The sequence below is a fragment of the Mesocricetus auratus genome, unplaced genomic scaffold (assembly GCF_017639785.1).
Source record: "Mesocricetus auratus isolate SY011 unplaced genomic scaffold, BCM_Maur_2.0 Super-Scaffold_100011, whole genome shotgun sequence".
In the NCBI taxonomy this organism is placed as follows: Eukaryota; Metazoa; Chordata; class Mammalia; order Rodentia; family Cricetidae; genus Mesocricetus; species Mesocricetus auratus.
In genome coordinates this window covers 27,431,025-27,458,710 of record NW_024429195.1, presented here as the reverse complement: position 1 = coordinate 27,458,710, position 27,686 = coordinate 27,431,025, and the positions used below count along the sequence as shown (strand labels likewise).

General features: G+C 46.3%; 1 protein-coding gene across 1 annotated transcript; it reads left to right on the top strand.

The window, feature by feature from the left end:
- The first annotated feature begins 66 nt into the window (after positions 1-66).
- Positions 67-27,648, top strand: Acad9 (acyl-CoA dehydrogenase family member 9). The gene is made up of 18 exons (XM_005069703.4): positions 67-292; positions 4,639-4,732; positions 8,133-8,234; positions 9,928-10,034; positions 10,822-10,922; positions 11,686-11,764; positions 12,668-12,842; positions 14,469-14,542; positions 16,437-16,512; positions 18,130-18,200; positions 18,408-18,527; positions 22,305-22,433; positions 23,901-23,980; positions 24,674-24,800; positions 25,020-25,097; positions 25,439-25,567; positions 26,190-26,262; positions 26,971-27,648. The coding sequence occupies exons 1-18, from the start codon at positions 122-124 to the stop codon at positions 27,069-27,071; spliced, it is 1,887 nt and encodes a 628-aa protein (XP_005069760.1). The 5' UTR covers positions 67-121; the 3' UTR covers positions 27,072-27,648.
- Positions 27,649-27,686: the final 38 nt, after the last annotated feature.

Sequence of the window (27,686 nt, the reverse complement as noted above, 5' to 3'; positions counted from 1 at the left end):
GCGGACCAGCTTCCGGTTGCGAGCTACTCGGCCTGCGGAAGGCTTATCGGACGCGGGATATTTGCGTCATGAGGAGCGCAGGGAGCCTTCCGGTGACTTAAAGCCTGGTGTCAAGAGCAGCATGTCTGGCGGCGGGCTCGTCTCTCGTGCCGCAGCGGCGGTGGCCGCGGCGACGACTGCTGTACGAGCTTCCCAGGTGCCACGGGTCTTCGCGGTGACGCACCGCCCGCTGCACACCAGTCTGCAGAGCCGCTCTTTCGCCAAGGAGCTCTTCCTGGGCAACATCAAGCAGGTAAGGCGAGTCCTGGCTGCCCTCGTCCTGTCTCCACCTTCGTGGGTACCTGGCCGGAGTCCTTACAGACAAACGCCAGAGAGGCTGGGCTCAGGAAAATGTGGTTTTAATGGGGTCGCGGAGGTGTTTGTTTTGAGACTGGGATCCCATTAAGTATTAGCCCAGGCTGGCTCTGGGCTCACTCCGTAGACCAGGCAGGCCTCTAAGTCGGGATTCTCCTGCTCAGTCTCCGGAGTATTGGTTTACAGTCGTGTGCCATCACGCCTACTTTTCCAGCTATTCCTTGTCAGGGAACCTTGGGAAGTCCTTGAAGAGGTGATTACGAAGGCATCATCACCTTGTCCAGGCTGGGAGATAGGATTTCTAAACAACTCATTCTGTGCGGTTTCTCTGGCTATCCTTCAGCTCCGCGACTTCCTCCAAGTTTCCTTTCCCCCTTTCAGAGCTCCACAACAACCCAGCTTGTAGCAAACTCCAGGCTGTCACGTTGAGAGTGAGAAGGCTTTTCAGTGAATTTGAGCCCGCTTCTTCTTAGTTGTGTTGTCTGTAGACAGTCTTCTCATATTGTCTTATTACAGCACAAGCCAAGACGTGGGTTAAGAGCGGCTGCCCTGTTGGAAAGTTCAAGGCTAGAACTTTGAAGTGTGGGAACGATTTTCCCCGCAACCTGGGGCCGAGGATGCTGTATCCTGCATTCTCATGCCTTTAGAAAGAAAAGGTCATCACTTACTATAAGCATTGCAGCTTGGATGGAAAGGTATTCTGGCAATCGGGAGCCAAGGAATACCACAGGTCACAGAAACCGTAGTAGCTTACAGCTCTGGTCCAGGGAAAGGCTTCTCCGGTGTAACAGCTCTGCTCAGGCAGGAGAGGGCTTCGCCAGCGAAGTTATTACAGTTCAGCTCCTATCCTGGAATGTCCACTTGGCTAGGGGAAGGTTTCCCAGGCAAAAGTGTTACAGCACTGCTCTGCTCCAGCTCCTGCTAAACGTTGTTACGTCTCTCTTCTGCTCTATTCCAAAAGGTTTCACCCAAACCTCATTCAAGAGATGTATTGGGAGGGAAGAATCCTGGAGAGTGTCTTCCTCTGCCAGGTGGAAGAAGACAGCAGCAAACTCAACAGGCACAAGGTTTATATAGGGTTTCTTCGGGGTGGAGTTTTCCAGGGTGGGGATTGGTCAGATTTCAGTCCCTGGGCTTAGACTGGCTAGATCTCATGCTCAGGGATTGGTTGGTTTTATGCGCAGGGTCAGGAGCAGATTTGGCTCTGGTTTCAGGACCAACATGTGCTGGCCCTGAGAAAAGGCACAGAATGAACTGTTTAGAAATCATTTTACCAGCCAGAACAAGGAGATGGCTTCATAACCACCTGAATGTTTGTTCTGAACACACTTCAGTCCTCAGGCTTCTGGAAAACTTTTCTCCTTCATCTCTTTTGTTAATTCTTTGGCTTCTCTATCTGCAGGTGTTGGCCAGTGTGTCTGGTAGTCCAGGTGAAGTCAGCAGGAATTTGTTCTTGTGGTTTGTGTTGATACGTTCTTTTTTATGTGGAGGTGGTGGTTGTGTCGATTGCTGGTTTTGAGACAAGGTGTCCCTGGAACTCAAGATCCTTCTTCCTCTGCCTGCCTTCCTGAGTGCTAGGTTACAGTTGTATGCCACACCCAGCAAAGCTGAAGTTTTGTAAAGTTCAAGTCTATGGCCCTGTCTTTTCATCTACTGCCAGCCCCTTGATGAACTAATTCAGTGCCCTAGCTTTAAATACCGCCTCTATCCTTACGACTCAAATTTACTTTTCAACTTAGCGTTCTTCCCTTAATTCTAGACTTATGTCTTCCTTTCTGCTCAAAATCTCCCCGTAGATGTCTAATAAGCATCTTTGATAAGCGTGTATGAAAATTCTCCCCTGGATCCCACCCACTCTTTTCCCAGCAGCTTGTATACCATAGACAATGGAAACTCTGTGATTCAGCACATTCTCCAGTGACATCTTGATTTTTCTTATTCTCATAGTCCACATTGAATCCTATATAAGTAAATCTTTCTTTGTCTGTCTCCAAGTTACATTTAGAATCTGGCCACTTTTAGCAAGTTCACTGCTACTTTCTGAATCATTGGAACACAGTTCTCAAAGCATTTCTGGACCTTGATCACGACAGTGGCGGCGATACTGTATTGTGGGAGGGAGTGTCCCAGTTACCCATGCCAGTGGCTGCCACAGGGACAAGTAGGAGGCTAAATGGGTGAGGTTTGTGTGACATTAGCAGACTTAGTTACAGCCACTTGGCGTTTATAATTGACTTCTGCAGTAGAATTACTGGAATAACAGGTTCTGTTGCTTCACCAGATTGGAAGCTGCTGATTGAAATCAAGCTCCCCTCCCCAGTTTTGCCTCTCATTACTAGAGGGTATTTTCCTCCTGGCCCCCAGAACCTCCCCATAAACTTGTATGTTGTTTGCTTTGGTTTTGTTGGGTTTGTTTGTTTAGTTTGGGGAGATTGCATTTGTTTAGTGTTTTTGTTGTCGTTGTTGAAATGGAAGCTTGATGTGTAGCCCTAGTAGACCAGACTGGCCTTGAACTCTCAGGAGTCCACCTACCTCTACCTTCTGAGTGCTGAGATTAAAGGCATACATCATCTTGCCTTGTCCCCTGAAGTTTTTAACCCTTTAATTATGTCTGAAGACTAGCTACCTGCCAGGTTTTCTGTTCTTGCCTAGTCTACCCACTGGGATCAGAATCACCTTCTCACATAGCCATTTGGCCAAGACTAGGTGACCACTGAGATTGCAGGTAATGGTTTGAGCTTCTGCACTCAGAGGAGTAGGCAGCCTTGTTCTGAGAGCTGCAGAGGGGTGAGAGGAGCCATGTTTCCCTTTGGGTCTATCTTGACAGTGGAGTGCTGGTGGGTAGCAGCATATTCCTTTAAGGAAGCTGTCTCTTGGAAGAGACCTATGTGCCCTTTGTCCTTGGGCCAGAGAGGTACAAGTAGATTCTGGAACATTCTAATGTGGAGGAGTCAGGAAAGTGAGGAATAGGACAACAGACAGGGAAAATTGAGGGCTCCTCTGTGATGAGAGACACCAAGGAGGTGGGACTCCTGAGCCTGGAAACTGTGATCTGTCCCTGTTCAGTTACGGGTCCAAATCTACATCCCATACCAAGCAGCTATAGGGATGGCTGGAACTCGGATGGTCACAGGCCCTCAAGCCATGTGGGGTGATTTCAAAGGCCAGCAGGGGATCCTTGCTTGTTGGCCACCAGAGTTTAGAAGTCAAGACATTCTCCAAGAGAAGAGTGTGGTGGAAGAAAATGGCCCCCAAAGGGAGTGGCACTATTAGGAGGGGTGACTCTGTTGGAGTAGGTATGATCTTGTTGGAGGACGTGTGTCACTGTGGAGGCAGGCTTTGAGGTCTCATATATGCTCAAGACACTCCCAGTGTGACAGTCCACTTGCTGTTGCCTTCTGATCAAGATGTAAACAGCACCACATCTGCCTGCACGCCTCCATGCTCCCCACCATGACAGTAATGGACTGAACCTCTGAATTGTAAGCCACCACCTCTATAAGAGTTGCCATGTTCATGGTGTCTCTTCACAGCAATTGAAACCCTAAGGAAGACAAAGAGAGTGGACATCTCAACACATACATGGTAACTTCATGCTCCAGGACCTAAGCATGTCCTTTTTCAACCTCACAGCAACTTTCTCTGTTGAACTGGATTATGCATAATATAGGAGAAACTACACTAATAGATGACAATAGATAAACCGTGACTAAGCTCAGGTTGAATTCTTGTCCTGGGACCCTGCTACCTCACATGTTCACCACAGGAAGCCAGTAGCCATGCGCTAAGTAAGATACAGCTGCTCAAGAGAAGACACCCGGTGATTGAAGTATATTGTTACTATTGGGAGCATTTGAGCTCACACAAAGATTGATGTCTGTTTTAATGAAGAATCCTCATATCCATTGTCTCGCACAAGTCTCAAAGGAATCTTGGGGAAACGTGACCTGCATATTGTTGGTGAGAAAGAGGCAAATACTGCTGGAATTAAAATTAGTAATTAAAATTTGTAATTAAATAGCAGGGCATCTAAGTATAAGTCCCAGGCTGCTTGTTTATGGGTGAAAGTTAGGATGTAACTCACCTGCATGTGGGGAAAAATAGATGCAGTACAGCCTTAGACAGAAGCCCATCCATTCCTGAGGGATCTTGTGAAGTCATGTCTCTGCCTCCTCCTGGGACCAGATGTGTAGCCTAACACATTTCCTTCCCTTCCCTTTTGATAAACACTCCAATGAGAAGTTCCTGGAAACTGAATTTGTCATACTTGTTTTTTACTTTTAGAAAGGAGTTTTCCCGTTTCCAGAGATTAGTCAAGATGAACTTAGTGAAATCAATCAGTTTGTTGGACCAGTGGAAAGATTCTTTACCGAAGAAGGTGTGTATGGTTTCCTTTGTCATTGTCTTTCCAGGGTTAATTGGATTGCTTACATTAGAAGCACTATATATGGAGAAAGTTCTTAGTGTGGTTATTAAGTTACAATAGTTTCTACTCATAATAGGACCTTCAGGATCACCTAGTTTAGTTAAAAGACACTAATTCAGTGCTCCTCTAGTCTCTGTGGTAAGGAACCTCTTTGAAATATTTCTACACTGCAGCAGGCTAAAACTGGTATATGACACAATAAAAGTGAATAACTAGAAAAGATAAAAATAACTGAAGCCAGGTAGTTCAAACTTGTTAATCACATACTGTGTAAGATGACTTACATGTTTCTAAGGTTAAGTCTAGATCTTTGTACTGGGTGTTTTATGAATCAGTCAGTGATCTGTGCTCCAGCATTTCCTTGGGGACTGTTTCTGGTTTCTTCCAGTGGTAACATCTTGGATAACTCATCTAACATCACGAACAGGATATTGATATCAGTACAAACCAGCTGACCTTCCCCAAATTTCAAAAAGCTTAACATGTACTGTGTTGTCATACAGTGCTGCTGTGTGTTCAGTCATGAAGCACAGATACAATTAGATTGTGAGGACTCTCACGCTAGTCTTTTAGGACCACATTTTACCTAGCTTCCATGGCTCCTTGGAACATCTCCTTATTTTGTCTTTTCAAGAATGGAGGATGGTGTTTGATGGGGAGGGTGTTTGTTTTTGGAGACAGGATCTCTATTTTTTAGTCTGTTTGTTTGTTTGTTTGTTTGTTTGTTAATTTGAGACAGGGTCTCTCTACATAGCCCTGGATGTCCTGGAACTTACTATGTACACCTGTCTGGCCTTGAACTCATAGAGATCCACCTGCCTCTGCCTCCTAAGTGCTGGGATTAAAGGTGTGCCCAGCCAAGATCTCACTTTATATCCCTGGCTGATCTTGAACTTTCTGCCACAGCTTTCCAAGTGCTAGGATTATAGACAAATGCCACCATACCCAGCTATGAATATTTATTATTGGAACTATGCCACGTGTTATTAGTAGTTGTTGTGCTTTTGTATTTACACACACACACACACACACACACACACACACACACACACACACACACACACACACAGTCTTACCTTGTAGACCTAGCCAGGCTGGAATTTGTTATGTAGACCAGGTTGGCCAAACTCGCAGAAATCCTTTTGCCTCGGCCTTCTGAGTACTGAAAGTAAAGGTATGTGCCAGCATGCCTGGCCTCATATAAGGTATAAATTGGTTCATTTTATATAGCATGATTCACAGTGCATCTTACTTAGGCATTAATACTGCCTTTCCAGCTCATTGCCTGGCAGAATTCCATGACAAGAATGTACTGTTTTGTTAAGCACATATTAAAGTGTATTGGGTTATTTAAAGGCACTTAGAAAAACTGCTGTGTTCATTTCATACAGTTTTTTTTGTGTGACTTTATGTTTTCATTTCTCTTGTATAAATGCCCAGTTGTGTCACTGATGGGCTTCTGTGATAATTGTGTGCTTAGGTTTCTACAAAACTGCTAAGCTATGTTTTAAGTGCTATGCCATTTTGCGTTCTCATCAGCAACAAATGAAATCTGGTTTCTCTGCCTTCTCTTTTACCCAGATTTGCATTTTAGCCTAACAAGTGTCATTTAGTATCTCACGTTAGTTACTCTCAAGGGCTAGTAATGTTAAACATTTTCATGTTTTTATTTCTTCTTTTTATATCCTGTTAATATTCTTGAGTTTGACTGTAGATTGTGCATCTAGTCCTAAAGGGAAGAGGATAAAATATTCTCTTCCAGGTCAGACCCCCCCAATGACTTGCTTCCTCCAACGAGCCTGCCTCTCACCACTTCCTATTAATGAGTTAAACTCACTTCAAAGTTTTAGAAGTGTCTATGGTGGCTTTTATGGAGTTTTCTGTAGACGACTGTGTTGCTAATGAGCAGTTTTCTTCCTTTCCAGCCTGGAGTTCTTGTCTGTGCTCTGCTGCACTGGCCAGACTCTCAGTATGATGTTGAGCAGGCAGTAAGGCCTGCCTTCCTTGTCTTCCTCCTTATTTTAGGGACATGGTAGCACCCACCTATGAACTCTAGCTCTTAAGAGGCAAAGCAGAAGGACTGACAGACCAGACTACATTTGGGAAGCCTTCAGTTATCTTTATTGACTATTGTATACATAAGTATGGATTATGGTGCTTTTAACACTTTACAATAGTGATAGTGTTGGATTTCATAGCCAGAGTGTACTTGAGTTAACTTGATGCATACAGACAGTACGATTATAGACATAGAGCTGGTGGTCACTCACTTCTACTCTTGTGTGGGATTTTTGCATTGCTTTTATCTCGTGTGTGTTTGTGTGTATATTCCTGTGTACATTGTGTATCGTGGCAGTTTGTGGAGGTTAGACTATACCTTGTGAAAGTTGGGTCTCTCCTACCATGTAGGCCCCAGGTATCAAACTCAGGTTGTAAGGCTTGACAGAAAGCGCCTTATCCACTGAGACAACTCACAAGGTCTAGTATGAGTTTTGAGCCAGTAACTGAGTTAGTGTTACATGGAGTGAGTGAGTTCTTAGAACCTCTGCACTATAGTGTAGACATCGAGGCTCTGAACACTGGGTAGAGCTAGACCCAGACAACGTCTGCACAGTGCTATCTGTCCTGATCTTCCATTACAGTTCTGAGCTGTGTACTTGCTCCCTAATGTTTGAGAAGGTTCAGTAATTAAATTAAAAGTCCAGTTGAGTGTGTGTATTACTTGCTTTTCTTATCCCTGTAGCAAAATTGCCTGTAAGAAGCAATTTCGGAAGTTTGGCTCACGGTTTGAGACTGTGGCTCATGGAGGCAGGTCTGTGCTGTGACTGCTCACTTCTCCCATCTAGATCAGACCAGGAGAACAAATGGTGCCCAGCCCGCCTTCTCATCTCCCCTTTTACTATGACCCAGGACTGCCGCCTATGGGATGATGCTGCCCACGGGCAAAGCTCTTCCCTTCTGAGTTAAACATCTGTGGACACTCCCTCAGAGGTTTGATTCCTAAGTCATTCCAAATTCAGTTAGGCTGACAAACAAAGTGAACATCATTATATGCCTCCAGGAATATGTGTCATAGAAGTACGTGACACACTGCTGTTTTACATGACCCTGGTGACTAGCACCAACTCGGAAAGACTCATTTAGCACCACTGACTTAAAAATACACTTCTTATGTGCCTAAAAGCATAAAGTCAACCACATACTGAAAGGTCCTGACTACAGCTTCTGATTTTAGACTATTTCTGCCTCTGATATTGGTATACTATATAGAGACCATTCTGTATACTTCTATTTATATGAGCATAGTTTACTTATTTTTTTCTTGTTTAATCAAGATATTTGTTTTTGTCAGTGGACTCTAGGAAAATTGACCAGGAGGGAAAAATTCCAGTTGATACCTTAGAGAAATTGAAGAGCCTGGGACTTTTTGGGATACAGGTTCCAGAAGAATACGGTAAGTTAGAGCAATGGCTGCTCAGCTGTTTATCTGGCTCTTCGATAAGTGCTTCTCATGATGGCCTTTAAATGCAGTCTTGCATAGTCTTAAGTGCTACATGATACATCAAGCTGTGGTTCTGTGGCCTTCACCTACCTCTGCTGTGGACATTTGCCAAGGCAGCCTCCAGGTATGGCAGCTGAAAGGTTCTTGAAATGGGGGAGAGAGTACAGTTGATAACCCTTCTCCAGGTTGGACAGCTTTCCTGGCTGTGAGCTGCTTATTTGGAGATGTGCTGTTTTGCATGTTTCCCAGCCACAGCCAGTGATACCATTACTGAGGATTTACACTGCAAGCTGTAGCAAATGGGAGCTATTCTTGGTCTTCTACTTCCTTACCTGTTGTGTCTCCAGATACTAAAGTGTAAACTCCCTTCTACAGCAGAAGGTGAGCCGTCAAGTATAGAGAATAAGTACATAGTAGTGCCCAATCTGCGGCAGGTCCAAGCTGAGACACAGGGGAAAAATCCAAGGAAAGTAAGGGTGGTGCGTAATTGCCTTCCATGGCATATTAACCTGGTTGAATGAAGGGTTTAAAACTGTTAACTAATGTGCTTTCCTTGAAACCCTACCATATCTCAGCCACATTACTAAGTACATGAAAACTGTCTGCAGAAGCCTAAAGTAATGCCCGATGCTGCCACCCATACATTTGTGGCATCAGGACTCTATTTCTTCACAAAAATAGCTCACTTGGCCTCTAAATGAAGCTGTTGGAGAGGCAACTCATCCGGCTATACTGGGCATGAAGGTTGTAGTTCCCAAGGGACAGATGAAACCATCATGTGCAGCCACGCCAAATAGTAGAGTAGAAAGAAGATGAAGAGTACAGCAGCCCCTCCCTTAATTAAAGAAGGAAAAACAAAGATAGGGAAGGGTGGGGTGGCATGGGGATGGAGGGTCAGGAAATGGGAATTCATCAAGGTATTTATACACCTGCAGGGATAACTCCCAGGGTGTGTAGGCATGCCACTCCCTCAAGTGGACTGTGCACACTTAACCTCACGGGACAGCTTTGCTAGTTACTGTCCTGAAAACTTTAGGCCTCGCTTCTGTAAAGTGGACATAGACACCTCTGGAATTTGAAGAGTAAATGTAAAGTATGTAAGATCATTGTTGTTTTTGGTCCTTTTGTCTTTTATTGAGAGAGCAGTAATTCCCAGTAAGGACCAGTTTTCCACTTCCTTCAGGAAACATTGGTAATGTTTGGCATTGGCAAGGTTGTGGATTTGCTATGATATCTAGTGGGTGGAGGAGGAAAGTTGCTCATCATAGTGCAATGTACAAGGTGGCTTGCACAAGAGTATCCCAAGTGTTTTAGTGCCATAGCAGAAGAGCTTTGACCAGGTGCCACCTGGATTTAAATGTCTTTTTGGTAGAAGGGGTTTGCAACATACTCACTCAGTGACTTACTGTTTGTGTAGATGTCCATATTAACAACTCAGCTTCATACATGTTTCCTTGCCTCAGAGAAATCTGAAGATGTATACATAAATAGTCTAGATAAAATTACACATGATAGTTTCCTTGTACCATTTTGTGTTTTTAGTTTTTGTGTGTGTGTGGTTTATGCTATTGCTTTAAAATTATAAAAATAAAATGAATCTCTTTTCCCAGTTGGAAAGTCAGTTAGACTGGTCTGTCTTTCTTAGGTGGCCTAGGCCTCTCCAACACCATGTATGCTCGGCTTGGGGAGATCATCAGCTTGGATGGGTCTATCACGGTGACCCTGGCAGCACACCAGGCTATTGGCCTCAAGGTCAGTTGTCTGAGGTCCTTTTTGGGGCTTTCTGGAAGAAATAGGAGACAGGGGACTGCTTCTGTGACATAAATGGACTTGATAGCTCAGGGTCTAGAGGAGAAGCCTACGTGCACTTGCACCTGAGACTGGTCAGTGCTGTCTTTGGAAATGGATCCTTCCCTGAACTGTCCTATCTGTACACGTACCTTTCCTGCCCCTGAACTGAAAGCATGATGGGATGCGGGGCAGCTTTAAAGGCTCACAGACGTCAAGGGTTTCACATTAGCTGGGTCAGTCCTACAGTATACAGGTGAAAGACAGTTAAATGAACTCAGCATCCAGCTTTGGAGCCCAAGATTAGTGTCCAGACTGCAGTTATTTAGCAACAGGGTTGGACTTGGGGAGCACAGCTTTGAAACTGCACCCCCATCCTGAGTATAGTTCTAGCACCCCACATATTCACTCTATCATTCAAACCATCCTGTCCATAAAGGAGAGACCCTCAGCTTGCAGATCATGATGTGGAGACCTAAAGAAGACCCGTATCTGACTCAGGGCCATGCAGGAATGCACTGGGATAGGCAGGGATGGAAATCCTGGATGCTGATTCCAAAGCTACCACTGTGGCTGCCCCTTGCGCATGAGTAGTGGGCCTTCCCCCAGCAGGCTGGCCTTCTAAGCAGTGTCTGAGGCTGCTGGTTCTGAACTCCCTGTTTTCTCTTGAGTGCAGTAAACATTGTCAGCAGAGGGGCTGCCCTTCAGTGCACCTCACTCTCATCTTCTCTTGGCCTGTGTGTTCTTTTAGGGGATCATCTTGGTCGGCAATGAGGAACAGAAGGCCAAGTATTTGCCCAAACTGGCATCTGGGGAACACATCGCAGCCTTCTGCCTAACAGAGCCAGCCAGGTGTGTCTCCTCAAAATGTCACCCTGTGACATGGAACTTGTGTGGAGTGGCTGGTTTGTGTTTACTCCTCTCAGAAGCCTTCAGAGAATCAACAACTATTGATACCATAATTATCTTATCTCTGGCTCATTGAAATTTACAGATAACATTCCCACAGCATCTACTAAGTCGGTGTCCGTGACTCACAAGCCTCTTGACATTCAGGGATGCATTCAAGCTTCCAAGAGTCTTTGAGAGCACATGGGGAGTCCGCATTTCTGTATTAGGAAATGAAGTTCAGAAAGTTGTACCCAGTCCAAAGTTACACAGCGAGGATGAAGCAGGCCTAGGCAAGACTCAGGTTCTGACGCAGGCCCAGCTGGGGCCTTGTTTAATCTTGCTTCTCTTCATTTGAAATCCTGAAGCAAGGTCCCTCCTGTTGTGACCCAAACACACACAGAAACTGATACGCCCTTGTGGAGCCTACATTCCCATGTGGAGCCTACATTTCTATGTGGAAACTTTGGCCCAGACTGTTTCCACTACTACTTTTTTGCTTATTAGCCACACAAATCTTATTAGTGTTAAGTTTTACTGCAATGTTCCCTTTTGCTCCCAGACTCTGACCACCTTCCTTGTTCAAGCATCAGAGTTGAAGTGGAACAGACGTGCTTTTGTCTGACTCAATATTTTAAAGGCTTGTCACATTTCCAGGCCCTCACAATTAATTCTAATCTTATTCCTAGCATTGCTGTCCCTCAGTCACATGTCTCTGCCTTTGCAGTGGGAGTGACGCTGCCTCCATCCAGACCAGAGCTACATTAAGTGAAGATAAGAAGTACTTCGTCCTCAATGGCTCCAAGGTATGCCATGACCTCTCTGCCCTGTCTGGTTTAGTCAGTCTCCACTGCCTCTGTGTGTCTGTCTTGAGCTCACCACTGGATGTGTGTCACTGCTTTATCAGAACCATCGGAGGCATAGCTGAGTGGCTGGCCCATGTCCCTCAAATGGCAGAGCCAGGACTGGAGCAAGGCAGTCTAACTCCTCAATCTCCTCAATTCTGTGCTTACAGCTGCTCTTGTGTGCTGATTTTCAATTCTGGTTCTGCAAAATTTCAAAGATGAAAAGTATAATGCAGTGCACTTCCATGGCCCTGGCACCCAGCTACAGGAGTTACACACTCACTCTTGGTAGTCCTTCCTCTATTGACATCACCACCTCTGGAAGGCACTTTTGAGATTTTGTCAAGGATTGCTTAAAGATAGAACACTGAAATACATTTAGCAAATGGGGGAAAGGATAATAATGGCTTCTTCCCTAGCATTAAGATTTCCCTGCTCATCTCTTAGTCTTTTTCCCTGATCAGCTGTTTCCTTGAATCAAGAGTAAATACTTCCCATTTGTTGCAGTCTGGAGAGCACGCTCTTCCTCACCCCATTTTTACTTTTGTCGATTGATAAGTAAATGCAGTATATGCAGTTTGTACAATTGCATTCATGCGGCAGTGATGGAAAGACCCCTTACTTTAAGTCTGCCAGTGGTCTGGTAATGAGTGGAGCTCAGAGGAGCTTAGTGTCCTTGGCTGAGCTCCATCCCTGCTCTGGGGAGACAAATGTTGTGTGTGCTCCTGTGTTCTTCCACACAGGCTTGGCTTATACAGAGCATTCTCCGTGTCTTGCCTGCTATGGAGCGGCTGCATGTCTGGCCTGAAATTGAGTGGCTGGGTAGAGCTGAGAGGTGTCTAAGGATCTTTGTTTTTTCCTCAGGTTTGGATCACCAATGGAGGACTGGCCAGTATTTTTACTGTGTTTGCAAAAACTGAGGTGGTTGATTCTGATGGTTCCATAAAAGACAAAATCACTGCATTTATCGTAGAAAGAGACTTTGGCGGAGTCACTAATGGGAAACCTGAAGAGAAATTAGGCATTCGAGGCTCCAACAGTAAGTAGTGTGGCAGATAGACTTATTCATGAGCATGGCAGAGAGACCCGAGAGACAGGTTCACTGTCCACTATGATAACTAGAACGGAAATGACATTTAATTACATGTGGTTTCAGTTCATCATTGTAGCAAAATCAAATTAAAAATGCAGTCACAACCTGTGCTCCTTGGTGCATTCAGCGTTGTTGATTCTAGGTAAGCGAGCGTTGTTGATTCTAGGTGAGCGAAGTGGGTCAGAATCTCAGCCTTGGTAGGGCAGTGGTGGACATCACACAACCAAGGTGTGTCTTGGGTAAACGTCATGTGGCAGGCCACCCCATCTTTCTTTCCTGGATTCCCCTTCGTCTCTCTTCCTACTGTCCAGACCTACTTTTCATTCCTGGTCAGCCATTGCTTCAGTGGAGACTGGCGTCCTGTTTGTTGCCCTCTGTTCACCCAATGTGGCCATGGCATTTACACTGTCCTCGTGGTGTAGTTTTAGAGTTGCCATCCTACAGGGGACTGTGTTCCTGGCACATCAAGGCCCACATCTGTGTACCCTGTGTCTTTAGAACTGAGCATTTCAGTGGTGTCATTACCTGTTGACAGCTGGAAAGCTGGTGCCCCAGCAGCATGCAGGACCCCAAAAGAGGGTCCAGGAACATGAGGTCAAGTGGAAAGGCATGTCTTCCCCATGCCCATAGAGTAGCCTTTGAAAGAATGGCCAGGTCTCCTAGCTCATGTAGCCAACCCTTAAATATGAGCAGCAGAGAGAGAGGTCAGTTTGGTGGCGTTCCACCCCCACACTGCCAGAGCAGCAGTGGAATGCAAAAGCATGGGGTCCAGCCCACAGCACTTGCCTGACTCTTCATTGACCCCTGACCTTCCTTGTCTTGAGTCTCTCTCTCTGGTTCAACATGCCAGCAGTTACGTTGTTTATGTACAGAACGTGCAGGCAGTGCCTCTGGGTATGTTGTGCAATGGCACCGTTCCCTCCTCGTCCTGTGAACCTTGCTTCCTCACAGTTTCACTCATGCTCACCAGTGGAGCCTGTGTCTTTCAGGATTGCTGTGGCCCCTGGCTGTGGTGGCCCTGCCGGTCAGCAGGGTTTTATTTCTTAGGGTTCTCATGGAATGCTTCAGCCCGAAGGGTATTGAATTGGTTTAGGTTGTTGTGTGTCTGCACACATCTGGTTGACTACATTCTACCTGCTAACTCCCCACCCACGCTGGGAAGATGCTACCCCACGGTACAGTGGTATGGCTGTGTTAACATAGCAAACAAGAATCCCATAGGCTCTGCAGTCTGAGGAAATGCTTGTGCTCTCCATGTGCTTTTCTGTCTTTGGCTGTTTTGGTCATTTCAGCCCGTGTTAAATGTTGCCTTATAAAAGGATGACAGTCTCCCTTACAGCCCCGTCTCTGTACCGTGCTGTTCCTTAAATCACAGGGCTGACCACGCCACCATGTCCTTGCATCTATGGTTTGTCTTCCTGGCCAAAGAATGAGCTCTGTGAAGGCCAGGATGCAGCCTTCCTCTCTTGGTCTTCAAGATGCTAGATGAGTGACTTAGTCAGTCGCAGGCCTGGGCCAAGAGCAGAGGGGTTGCATGTGTTAGTCACGATCTTCAAATCCCCTGTGTTTTAGCATGTGAAGTCCATTTTGAAAATACCAGAGTGCCTGTGGAAAATGTCCTTGGAGAAGTTGGAGGTGGCTTTAAGGTAAGTGAAGGCGGGTCTCGTGTGAGCGCTGTGCCACTGTACCTGCGAGTCTGGTGCTCCGCCCTGCTCTTTCTCCTTGCATGCTAGGCTGTGCTTTATCTGTGACTTCGTGTGGCTCTTGGGCATAGGAATCAGCACCATAGAGCCTGGAGAAATGCTTGCTCCTAGAGGAGGAGTCTCGTTTAGGATGAGGACTCTTTATTCTCCTTGGAGACCTCCTTTTTCCTGAGTGAGGAATGGAATTCCCCTCCCTAGTAAGTGAAGAACAGGCCAGTGGGCTCCAGGGAAACCCAAGTTCCAAGAACCCAGCACCCTGGGTCTTAACTCCCTGCCCTAAGCTTTTCCCCTTATAGTTTTATTTTATTTTAAAGATTTACTTTCCTGAGATAGAATAGAGTCTCACCACATAGTTCTGATTGACCTGGAACTCACTATGTAGACCACACTGACCAAAGATGCACCTGCCTCTGCCTCCCTAGTCCTGATGTGACACCTATTCAGCCAGATTTATTTATTTCTGTTTTATGTGTGTATGTATGTGAGTGTCTACATTTGTGTGTGTGAATTGCATGTGAGCCTGGTACCTGGAGAGGCCAGAGGCCTCTGATCCTCTGGAACTGGGGTCACAGACTGTTGTGAGGCACGTGTGGGTGCTGGGAAGTGAACCCGAGTGCTCTCCAAGAGCAGGAAATGGTCTTAGCTGCTGAGCCATCTCTCCAGCCCCAGACTGACATTTCATTGAGAAATGTTTTATGTGACATTTACCATTGTAAAATACACATGCCTATGATTTTTTTCAATATATTGTCTGTTGTGCCGTCGCCGCTTTTAATTCCATAAATGCAATGCTTCCATATGCCCATCTTTTGGCAACTGCTGTTTTCTTTTGTTCTTCTTTGGGTTTGTGGATGATGAACAGTTCATATGACAGTGTATTTTGTGACTGGATACTTTCACGTCTTATTCACAAACCGTCATCCATGTCACAGCATGAGTCCATATTTCATCCCTTTGTCTGGGTAGATAATGTTCTACTGCGTAGGGAAACCACATCTGACTCATCAGTTCATTAGGTTGAATTGTTGTCTCTTTGGCGCTCGTGTCAATAGCACTGTTGCAAACTTTCATCTTCAAGTTTTTATTTGGAAAATATGTTCTCAATCCCTTTGGGTGTAAATGTAGAAATAGGATTGCTGGATGTGTGGAGACTAGTACTTCTTTGAAGAACCCTTCCCACGATGCCTGTAGTATACAAGGGTTCCACATCTTCGCCAGCACTTGGTGGTGTCCATTTTCAAGTTAAAGCTGGCTTCGTTCAGTCTCTTCATTTGCGCTCTCTGGTTGGTGAGGAGACCTTGTGACTCTGAATGAGGTTCACAGCATGTCAGCAGAGCTGTGTACCTGCCTGGCTCCCAGCAGGTACTGTACTGGATCAGAAGAACGGGTGAGGAACGAGGCAGGCAGGGTGCTGTCTAAGCCATCAGCCCCTGTCAGAGCAGCTGGCTGCAGTCTCTAGGGTCATCTATGTATACAAGCTTGCCTTTCATTCCCGAGAAAGTCAACCTCTCTGAACCACAGACATACCTTTGTCTGTGAAGGTAGAAAGTTCTTGCTGCTTGCAGTCTGGGTTTCTGTCCCTTCCCACAGACAGGTGCATATAGAGTACGGGCAATACTTTGTGTGTGGTCAGAGCGAGGCCAGTATGTTGATGGACAAGTACAACAGTGACTGGGCCACCTAGCTTGAGGGTTAGAACTGCTTGCTTCTGGCCTGAAAACAGGCAGGGTGATTAGCCTGGGCTGGATGCTGCCTTTGCTTTTATGAAAACAAGCTGGTACAACTGGCTCCCTCTGCCTCCTTCAGTGCCTCTGGACCTTTTCCACCCTCCCTGCAGGTAGCCATGAACATCCTCAACAGTGGGCGATTCAGCATGGGCAGTGCTGTGGCTGGGATGCTCAAGAAACTGATTGGTAGGTGTGTGTATAGTTACTTCACTCATTGCTGGGACAAAATACTTTACATAAACAACTTTAGGAAGGGAGGGCTAATTTTGGCTCACATTTTGCATGCTTGGGCCACCTTGGCAAGGAAGGTGTGACTGGAAGACATCTGTAGCTGTGGCTGCTGGAATGTGAAGCAGTTGGTCACATTGTGCGTGAAGTTGGAATCAGGAAGAATGAATGCTGGTGCTCCCATGGCTTTCTCCTTGCTGACTCAGTCTGGGTCCTCAGCTTATGGGCTGTACTGCCCATATTCGGGCGGCTCTTCCCTCCCAGTTAAACATCTCTGGAAATCCCTCACAAACAGTGCCCAGAGGTGTCTCCTAATATGGTGACTCATGGTTCTAAGGCAATCAGGGTAACATCGAAGATTAAGTCCATAGTAAGTCAAGGTAAGTCAGGAGCAGGAGCCTTCTGCAGCACCAGCTCATGCCGGGAATGTCTGCTGTTTCTTCTGCTGGGTGGGCAAGGCTGAGCTAGGCCAGTTGGACAGACAGCTTAAGTTTAGCATCTGGCGTTTGATTTAGACCAAATGTATTCCTTCCCCAGAGCTAATATATTTCCATATTCCTCTGCTGTATTTGCACACTAGTCAGGCATTCTGTCAGAAGCATAAAGCGTTGCTGCTCTATCCAGCACAAACATGGCTGCTGTTCAGTGACCTTCAGTCCATGAGCCAGCCCTAAGAAAGCGTTAGCTCTGATCTCTCTGGAGCCCATGGCTCTCTGGGCATAGATGTTGACTGTTACGTGCTGGGAGCAAACACAACCTTGTGTATTTTGTGACTGTTGGAGTTTATAACAATAGGCCCGCGTTTGGACTCTTCCTCTATTTGGTTAGTAGAGAAACTGAGGCCCAGAGAGGGTGGTGGATTGCGCAAGCCCATGATGCATCATGACCTAAAGGCAAACCTGCTTGTTAGGCTCAGGCTCCTTTCAACATGCTCTGTGGCTCTCATCAGTGAGAGTTCTCACAGTCAAGAAACATGTGACTGTAGGAACAATTGGAGACCAACTGCAACTGGATCACACCCGAGGACGTATTTGGAAAACAAGTTGCAGGTAGTGCCAGGGTAGAAAGAAGGCTGAGTGTCCCTCTGAGGCTCTTAGAATCCGGCACTGTCAGCAGCCAGGCACCTTGGGCCCCACCAGAGCTCTGACATGAAGGCGCTTTCACGTTGTGCTTGAGTATCCGTGGGCCCACTTACACATCGTTCTTGGATGCCCTGTGTACCTGGCTTATGCTAGATGCCTCCAGCCTTCCTCTTTGTATTGTCATAGCATTTCTGTGAGCTGGGTGGTATGCTAACAGAGGTAGAGTGTTTCCCTTCATACCCTCACAACTGACTCAGCGTCCCGTCTTCTTAACTTCCTGCTTGCTGCTTATAGGCCCCAGGAGGAGCAAGAACTCCCCCTCTGACCAGCTGTCATCAAGTGGGAACTCTGGCTTCTAGGCTTCTCATGTCAAAGACAAGGCTCTCTTAGTTCCTTCTGGGCGTTGAAGGGTCATCACGAATAACTTTGCAGTATTCACAAACCTCCTTTGTGTTTGTTTTCTGTTTGTTTTGACAACTCTGTTCTTTTTTAGAACTGACTGCTGAATATGCCTGCACGAGGAAGCAGTTCAATAGGAATCTCAGTGAATTTGGTTTGATTCAGGTACTGAAGACTTTGATTCACTGGATGGGAAGAGGTTTTCGGTTGCTGCCTCTCTGTACTGTGCCTGTGGGAAGGGACATAGGAAAAAAGCTGTACTAGGCATTATTGCCCCCAGACAGCAAGGCTTCTGATGTGATTTGTTTCTTGGGAGAAGAGGTTAGGAGACTGAAGCCTATGCATGTGATTTTGTTTTTCTGAACATTTCAGGAAAAGTTTGCACTAATGGCTCAGAAGGCATATGTAATGGAGAGTATGACCTACCTCACGGCGGGGATGCTAGACCAGCCAGGATTCCCTGACTGCTCAATCGAGGCGGCCATGGTGAAGGTAATCCCAGCTCAACTTGGGGAAGATACAGTCTTTCTGATCCATGGCATTGTCAGCCATCTTCCTCATCTTTTTAATTGATAGGATGACTTGGCTTACGATTTGTGCCCGCACAGCTTTCTGGGTGAGCAGGGCCCTAGGGTGAAGCTGGGAGAAGTGAGGTAGAGTGATGCTCATTCCAGTGTGAGTCTGCAGGACAGCTCACTGCTTCCCTCTATGGATGATGCCCATTTTTACTGATTGACCCTAGTCTAGCACCAGGAGAAGACACAGATGTCAAAACTTTATAGCCATGTACATTAGCTGGACTCTCCTGGGAAGGAATGTCATTTGTTTCAGAGTTGACAATTGGAACTTTGTTTTATAACATGTTTAATAAGGTAAAAAGAGGTCACTGGTTGTAAGAATTTGATTTCTTTTTTTGTTTGGTTGGTTTTATTTGTTTTTCAAGATAGTGTTTCTCTGTGTAGCTCTGGCTGTCCTGGAACTCACTGTAGACATGACTAACCTTGAATTCACAGAGATCCATCTGCCTCTGTCTCTCGAGTGCTGGGATTAAAGGCATGCACCACTACCACCCAACAAGAATTTGATTTTTTTTTTTTTTTTTGGTGTGTAAAAGGACCAAGTTGGCTATTAGGCTATGTCCTAACTTGCCTGAGTGTTGCTATTCTATATTAAGGGGTTCTAGAAACATTGCAAGTATGAATGCTCTAAAACAACCTTTGGAGTTCACAACAGGCCCAAGTTTATATCCCTGTTCCTGGGGCTTCCTCAAACCATCCCTTTTCAAGGAGCTACTTCCTTTTCTGCAATAAAGATTGCCTTAGCTTTACCTCTGGGCCATACACAACTTTGTCAAATAGCAGGGTGGGATAACAGTGATACTGCTTCAGTTGAATACTTAAGGGTTAAGCAGGCAAAGCTAGGATCATGAATAGACGGAACCTGTCCCAAGGCATACCGCAATCACCGTCTTTACCTCTGTGGCATTGGGTGTTTCTACTCTTCTGTTCAGCTGTTCTGCCAGACCCATTAACTTTGAGTCATCACTGTCTGTTGGGACTATTTCCCTTGGTTCCACAGAGTCTTCTGATAGACTTACTTTTATAGCAAGAGCCTCTAAGTTCATTGTCACAACCCTCTAGCTTTGTTTTGTTTTTTTTAATTTTTTAAGTATTTATTTTTTGAGAATTTCATATAATCTCTTTTTTTTTTTTTTTTTTTTTTTTTGGTATTTACGAGACAGGGTTTCTCTGTATTGTTTTGGAGGCTGTCGGTCCAGCGTGGCCTCGAACTCACAGAGATCCGCCTGCCTCTGCCTCCCGAGTGCTGGGATTAAAGGCGTGCGCCACCACCGCCTGGCTCAAGAATTTCATATAATCTCTTTTTATCATATATTTACCCTTCCTTCAAATCCTACTTTCTACCTCACCTACTTTCTACCCACTCAACTTCATGTTCTTTCTCTCCCTTAAATCCCCCCACTTCCCCCCAGAATAGCCCTGGAGCCTGGCTTGTGTTGTCCCCCACTGAGCGTGGCTTGGGTGGAGTTGGGGTGCTATGCCAGTGTTGTTCCTTTGAAGAAGGGGTTTCTACTCTCCCAGCAGCAGTCACTTGCTTCTTGGCTAGGTCTTATTTGTGCCCACTTCCCTTTCTCCATGTTGGGGTTTTGTCTGGCTTGAGCTTGTGCAGGTCTTGTACATGCTGCTGCAGTCTCTGTGAGTTTATATTTTGTCTGGAAACTGTTTCCTTGAAGTCATCCGCTACCTCTGGCTCTTTCTGCCACCTCTTCCACATTCATCCCTGAGCCTTAAGAGTAGGGCATTGGTAAGCCGGGCGTTTAGGACTGAGCGCTCCAAAGTCTCTCCCTCTCTTCACGTTGTCCAACAACCTTTCTTGTTAACCCTCAGTGAACTGGAGTAAAGGTATCTGAAAGGCCAAAGAGATGAGTCATCTTGGGTTGCCTAAAACAGCAGTTTCCAAGGATACGGATGCTTAAGGAGTGATGTCAGGGAAGACCAGGGAAAAGCACAAGTTGGCTGCTACATGAAAAACAGCAGAAATAAGCTTTGGAGCCTGGACTCAAATCCTAGATTCACTATTCCCTGATATGTCACCTAGCCCAAGTCACTTAATATCTCTCAGCCTCCATTGTTATCTATAAAATGAAGATAGTAAAAGTACCAACATAAAATTATTGAGAAAGCTAAAGGTGCTAAAAAACGGCTTAGAGAACCTAATATAACATGTCATCTATTATTGGTTAGTTTTATAGTATCAAGGTGTAGTCAAGATAAACAGTAAAACAAAAAAAATACAGTCAAATATATATATATATGTAGATACCAATTTCCTGCTTGGGTTCTTTTTTTTTTAGGTTGGGGAAATTTTCTTCTGTTTTGTTGAAAATATTTTCTGTGCCTTAGACTTGGGTTTCTCCTTTCTCTATTTCTATTTGTAAATTTGGTCTTTTCCTACATGTTTTGTGCCTGGGTTTTTTAGATTTAACATATTCTTTGACCATTTCTTCTACCGTCAATACCTGATATTCTGTCTTTTGCGTCTCATACTCAGTTAGGGAGGCTGACCTCTGAGGTTTTTGTTTGACTTCCAAAATTTTCTTTTTCCAGTTGTATTTCAGTTTGGGTTCTTTAGTGGTTCTGTTTCTACTTTCATGTCTTGCTGTTTTCATTATTTGATTATACTGTTCATGTTTTCACAGACTTCATGAAGGGGTTATTGGTATCCTCTTTAACATCCCTGTCTTATGCTTCAGCTATGTAGAATTTCTCAGGGTCCACTGCAGTAAGGTTGCTGGGTTTTGGAGGGGGCATGTTGTTTTGACATGTTTGCATCTTTGTTCTGGTGTCTAGATATTTATAGTCATGATAATTGAGATAATTCTAGGTGTTGGCATATGGTCTTGTCTTTGTTGGATATGTGTTTTGTTTTTTATTTCTTTTGCCCTCTCAGGATCTTGAGAAAGGATCTCTAGGCTGTGAGTTGCCTGGTACTGAGTGCTTCTAAGGCCAGGTCCTGTGTGGCCACTGGGGGTTCCAGGTAGAAAGTGTTTCTAAGAATTGGCAGGTGACTTAAAGGAATAGGAATGGGCTAGAAAGTAGGATTGAGCAAGGGTCTTTTTTTAAAGCTATGATACAGATGATGACCCCACTTTAAACTGACCTCTGGACTTGAATTCTTAAGAGAGATGCTGGAAAATGTGACAGCCTAGAGAAATGGGCATTGGAGTGTCTGAGGTAGTCCTGCTTAAGCTTAGGAACAGGGACAGCTGTGTGCTGGGTGAGATTCATTTCATTCTCATGTTTTTCTGGTACCTTCCAGCTACTGGCTGGTGTCCAAGAGCTGACCCTCTTCTACATGCTAACCCTAGAGCTGAGTATCTCTATCCATACGATGTTCCATAGACAGTGGTCATGAGAGCAAAATGGAAGTCCATGAGGATGGCAAGAGTGGTCACACTTCCTAAGTCTGGGTGAATTACAAAGCACAGGAGTTGGCACAAGAGGCATGACAAGTCACCTTGGGATGGAACACACAGTCTAGTCACTGGTCCAAGAAGGCGAGAGGACTTGCCTGCCTACCTGGAAAGTTCCTTCTGGAACCACTCATCTCCAGGCTCGGGCTTTCCACACATTCTCCAACTGTATCCTGGGCAGCAGCTCCCCGTAGCTTAGGTCTTCCTCTTAGAAGACCCAAGGGAATGTCTTGTGGAGCACTCCCCCCATGCTCTAACTTTGTCTGGGTCTGTGACAGGTATTTAGTTCTGAGGCTGCCTGGCAGTGTGTGAGCGAGGCTCTGCAGATCCTTGGGGGCTCAGGCTACATGAAGGATTACCCCTATGAGCGTTTTCTTCGTGATTCCCGCATCCTCCTCATCTTTGAGGTGAGTGTCCCTGCTGACTGGGCTTCCCTGTACACCGCCTTAGTGGTGTCCCTCAGCTCCTCCCAGCCTTCCTAACCCCGAGAGAGGCTGCTAAGTCCCCAGAAATAGCCTATAAGGCTACAGGCAGGCTATCTCCTCTGGTTGCACCCTCTTAGCCATGCACCAATACTCCCATCCTCCCTTGCTTTTTGTAGAGGGACTTTAGGCTGGGAGAGCCCAACCAGCCCCCTCAGGTCACATTCCTGGAGGCCCTTTCTACTGGGCCCATAACTTCGCAGTGACTGCTGTAGTTTTGCCAAGTTAACTTCTGGCTAGGCAGGATTGGACAAATCTGTGGGAGAATAGGGTTCCAGTCCCAGTTCCCACTCTGCGTCCATCCTGTACTCCCTAGGTTATGGTTTCACTCTCAGTAAACTGAGTTAAGCTGACTCTTGTCGGCTCCAATGGAACGTCTTCTTGGTCTGTTGGTCCCAGTCAGCATCTGCCTTTTCACGTCAGCTACAGCCTAACAGCAGAAGGCTTGGCTCCCCAAAGAGCCAGACATGTCTAAGTCAATTTATCTTGGGGTTGCCTCTCTATCGGCCTTCCTACAGGGAGAGGCCTGAATTTCTCAAAGATCCTGGCTAGATGGTACAGTCCAACAGGATTTGCTCTTGAGGCTATGATTCATAGAAGGGTGGAGAAGTTTTGATGTGAGGCTGACTTTGTTCAGAGCTGGGGGCAATACCACAAGAGTCTCCATTCCCAGCTTTTCCCCCAGGAAAACTTCTCTCTCCTTGGTGCCAGTCCAACTACAGGATGGTTCTCTCTCTCTCTCTCTCTCTCTCTCTCTCTCTCTCTCTCTCTCTCTCTCTCTCTCTCTCTCTCTCTCTGTCTCTCTCTCTCTCTGTCTCTCTCTCTCTCTCTCTCTCTCTGTCTCTCTCTCTCTCTCTCTTTCTCTGTGTGTGTGAGTGTGTGTGTGTCTGTGTCTGTGTGTATGTGTGTCTGTGTGTGTGTGTGTGTATGTCTGTGTCTGTGTGTCTGTGTCTGTGTGTGTGTGTGTGTTCTCCTGAGGAGCTTCCAGCTACTGCTGCTCAGCTGTCTATACTATAGCTTCCCTGAGGATTCTGGTCTAAATGAGAGCCATGGGTTATCTGTTCCACACTTTTTGTGTCTTGGTCATCACATCCCTCTATCACCCAGAGAGATCTGGTTTCAGTTTTACTAAGGCTTCTGGGACCTAGAGAAAGGTCTGGACTATGCAGGACAGGCTATGAGAGGTAAAAGTCCCAGTGGGAGGCCATACCATCTGGTCAGCCTTACTACCCTTCCTGTGTGTTCCTAACACCAGGCCATAGCCTGCCTCTGTGCCTTGCTCTCAAGATGCTTCAGTGGCAGCCGCTATTGTGGACAGTGAGTAGTGGCTGGATTTGTCCAGTCACAGACTGCACTGCTGGGCTGCTTTGACCTTCACACTTCTGGCTGCAGGGAACCAATGAGATTCTTCGGTTGTTCATTGCCCTGACAGGCCTACAGCATGCCGGACGCATCCTGACCGCAAGGATCAAGTATGTGCTATTTTCCCATCTGTTCTTGGTCCTCCCTGTCAGCAGTGGCCAGAGAAAAAGGCCCCCCAATCTTGGAACAGTGGGTGGGGCATGCAGCCTGCACACAGGCTCACTGCAAAGCTGGCACAAGCAAGTACAGTATCGTTTGCACAGGGTGACAGGGTCTGGAAACCCACACCTCTAGCTTGCCCCTCACCAAAAGCAGCAGGAAGGGCAACCTGCCCAAGTTGTCCTTGTTGCCTTTAGAGTCACATTGCCCTCTAGGCACGGTGCTAGCGTCCCCCTCCCTTGCTAATGCTCATCTCCCACAGTGGAGAGTCCCTGGTGTTTGGATGTTTATTATATTGGCTGGATTGCTGAGACATCCAGAAGCTGAGGAGTGAGAGGTTTCCACTAGCAGGTTTGAGTTTGAGACTCGTTTCTCTTCTCTGCCCCTCTTTATCTCTGCTGCCCTCATTCCAGGGCAGGGCAATCAGATCCCTGCTGGAGCCCACACACAGGCTGCTAATGGGGTTTTGCAGACTCCTTAACTTTTTGGAAGCTGGCCATATAACAGGCTTCTCCCTGCTAGGAGGAGAAAGCCACCCTGCATGGAACCACATGCTCAGCTTAGAAAAGCACAGAGTTCCATACTGTTGGCCAGTGGGAGCCAGCTGTAGGGTCTTAAGTCACAAGACTGTGAACTTCCTGCAGAGATTTTAAAAGAGGCGATGTGACTACAGTCATGGAGACCATTGGTCGGAAGCTTCGGGACTCACTGGGCCGAACTGTGGACCTGGGGTTGTCAGGCAATCTTGGTGTTGTGCATCCCAGTCTTGGAGTAAGTATGCCCAGTATGTGTACTTCCCACATTTGGATCCCCTTCCTGCAAGGTATTCCCAATCCAGAAGATATGACTAGTATCTGGGATCCTCCAGGAAAGTGGGGAACACTCAGATGCCCCACTTTCTCTCTGCCTGGAGCTCCAGACAGTGCCTGTTAGGTGGATCAAGTGGAACATCACGGGAAGAGATACTAAGTCTGTCTTCTTCACCGATAGGACAGTGCCAACAAGCTTGAGGAAAATGTCTATTACTTTGGTCGGACTGTTGAGACCCTGTTACTCCGTTTTGGAAAGGTGAGTGGGTCCTGCTGGGTATGGGATACTGCCTCCCCTACTCATGGTCAGTAGCCATGGGACTACTTTGGGCTACTGACAAGAACAGAAATCTTGCTTTCCGTGGGGCTGGAATTGCTAGCCAGCACTGCCCATGGAGGGGCTCTGCTAGGTGCTAAGCACCTTCCAATCAGAGGGTGGCTATCTGGAATACCTGGAGGAGCCACCTCCCTGGGGGGCTGATCTGTGGGAAGTCTTGCTGAAGGTGAAATTGAGCACACTAAACACCAGACAAGTTTCTGAGACCAAGTATAGAGAAGGGAAAAGCATCACTGATCACCACTCTAAACATCTATCTGCAGACCATTGTAGAGGAACAGCTGGTATTGAAGCGTGTCGCCAACATCCTCATCAACCTGTATGGCATGACAGCTGTGTTGTCACGGGCCAGCCGCTCCATCCGGACTGGGCTCCCAAATCATGACCATGAGGTAAGTGTTGCACAGCCTACACAGGCCATATTAAAAGGAAGCCATAATGAGTTAGGGTTGTGGCTACTGGGACAGGCCCTTCATCCACTGTGCTTTAATGAAGCCTGGAGCTGAAGAAGGGAGGCACTGGGTAGTGGGGCTCGTTGGAGAGTCCTGCACAAGAGAGACTGAGTCTCCAGCACCACGTAGTAGTTGCAGAGATGGATGCTGAGTTTGCTGTACTATGGCTGGCCATGGCAGTGCTGCTCCTCATCCTAGCCTTTACAGGAGACAGATGGGGTGACAAGCCCACCCTCGGTCATTACCTGCACTACGCTTTCTTCACCCTGCAGGGGGAAGCAGGGTTAGTCACTAGCAAGTCCTGTTTACCTGGCTCTTGACACATGTCATTCCAGAATAGCCCACAGGTGCACACTTGACAGAGACAGAAGCTGTCTCAGAGGTCCTGAGGAGCTTCCTCCTGGTCAGCCTGCATTTGATCGGGGTGATGTGTAACTTCTGAGCCAGGCTTTTTTGCTCAAGATGTCATCATGCCTCATGTGGCAGTAGGCTGGGTGTTTTTGGGTTCAAAGGTCAACTTCAGAGCTCTTAGTCGCTGTCCTTTCTAACCTTGGTTCTCTAGATCCTGTTGGCCAACATGTTCTGCGTGGAAGCTTATTTCCAGAATCTCTTCAGCCTGTCTCAGCTGGACAAGTGTGAGTGATGCAGCCCGTGGGAAAGCACTCAGGTCCAGCCGTTGTCGATAGCTGCTGGGGCTTTATTTCCTCCCAGCCTTGCTGCCAGGAAAGTGGTTGGGCTCACAGCAGAGGGCTTGCCAGTCAAGTACATCCCTGAGACTCCTGTGTAGGGTATGCTAGTGTCTGCTTAGGAGAGGTCCCGAAAGAAGAAGACGGTCATTATGCCTGTCCCTTTAGCTGTAGACTCTAGCCAAAATGGCTTATGGAACCGTAGTAAGCTGTAGAGGTGGTGAAATGGCTTGTGTAAAAGCCTTGGCCCTGGAAAGCATGTTACTTTAGGCCAGCTTCTCTATCTGAAATGCTTTTTCTCTTTTGCAACTGCCTGTCCATGAAATATTACCAGGTTTTCTTTGACATGGCAGTCTAGCCCTGTTTCCGGTTACAGTGCAGAGGGCCATTACAACCCTTACTGGAGATGTATAGCCTGTAGCTGTAGAACCCAGCTCAGGAGCCCTACATGGCTTGCAGGACTGTGATATACTGTGGAAGGCAGTGAGACACCTTTCCAGGAGCCAGTTACCAAGTAGGGCCTTCCCACATACGACCTGGGCAACTAAAGGTTATCCTTGGGTACAGCCAATGGGGAACTAAGGTAAAAACACATTCTCAGACCTGTTTGTATTACCATGTTGCAAAAGGGTTACCTATGCCTCTCTCTTCTCATAGTTGCTCCAGAAAACATGGATGATCATATTAAGAAAGTGTCTCAGCAGATCCTTGAGAAGCGAGCCTACATCTGTGCCCACCCTCTGGACAGGACATCCTGAGGCTGGGACAGTGCCCTGTACCTACCACCAGGTTAACATAATTCAGCATCTTCAGAAGACTGCAACCTTGGAGTCATCCTTGTGGACTGTGTCATTTGTATGCACTAAAGCAATAGTATAAACAACTATTGCTCTGGGGAAAAGCAGTAGCTAGGTATTGACCTGTAGGCCCTGCATCTAAAGAGATCCCATCTTCTGAAGGGGAAGAAGGGTGAAAAGAAGGACGGAAGGATCAAATTGTTGAAGAAAGAGTGAAATAAAGATAGAATCAGATTGCTGGTGGTTCTTACGTGTGACCACAATTATCAATGATCTCAGTGGAAATGGCTCACATCTGTGGCACAACGCTTACAAGGAACTGAGGCGTGAGTAGCCATTCCTATTAAACCATATATTGAGAAGGAAGCTGAGTCCGTACTACCTACAGAAACCACTTACAGTCTAAGGATCCATCTAACAGACAAGAATGTAAAATGTCACACTCAGTTCATGTCCTATCTAGACTTCATGTCCTTCCAATCCATGACCATCATGACCATGAGAGGTGTTAACAATAAAATTTCTTGGGTGTTCTAAAGTTTGTATTGTAGAGATATTTCGCTTCCTTTGTTAGGA

Coding starts and splice junctions, on each gene's coding strand:
- Acad9 (XM_005069703.4), top strand. CDS start 122: ATGTCTGGCGGCGGGCTCGTCTCTCGTGCCGCAGCGGCGGTGGCCGCG. Junction 22,434..23,900: donor GCATCCTCCTCATCTTTGAG/GTGAGTGTCCCT, acceptor TTCTGGCTGCAG/GGAACCAATGAGATTCTTCG. Junction 24,801..25,019: donor TTGTGCATCCCAGTCTTGGA/GTAAGTATGCCC, acceptor CTTCACCGATAG/GACAGTGCCAACAAGCTTGA.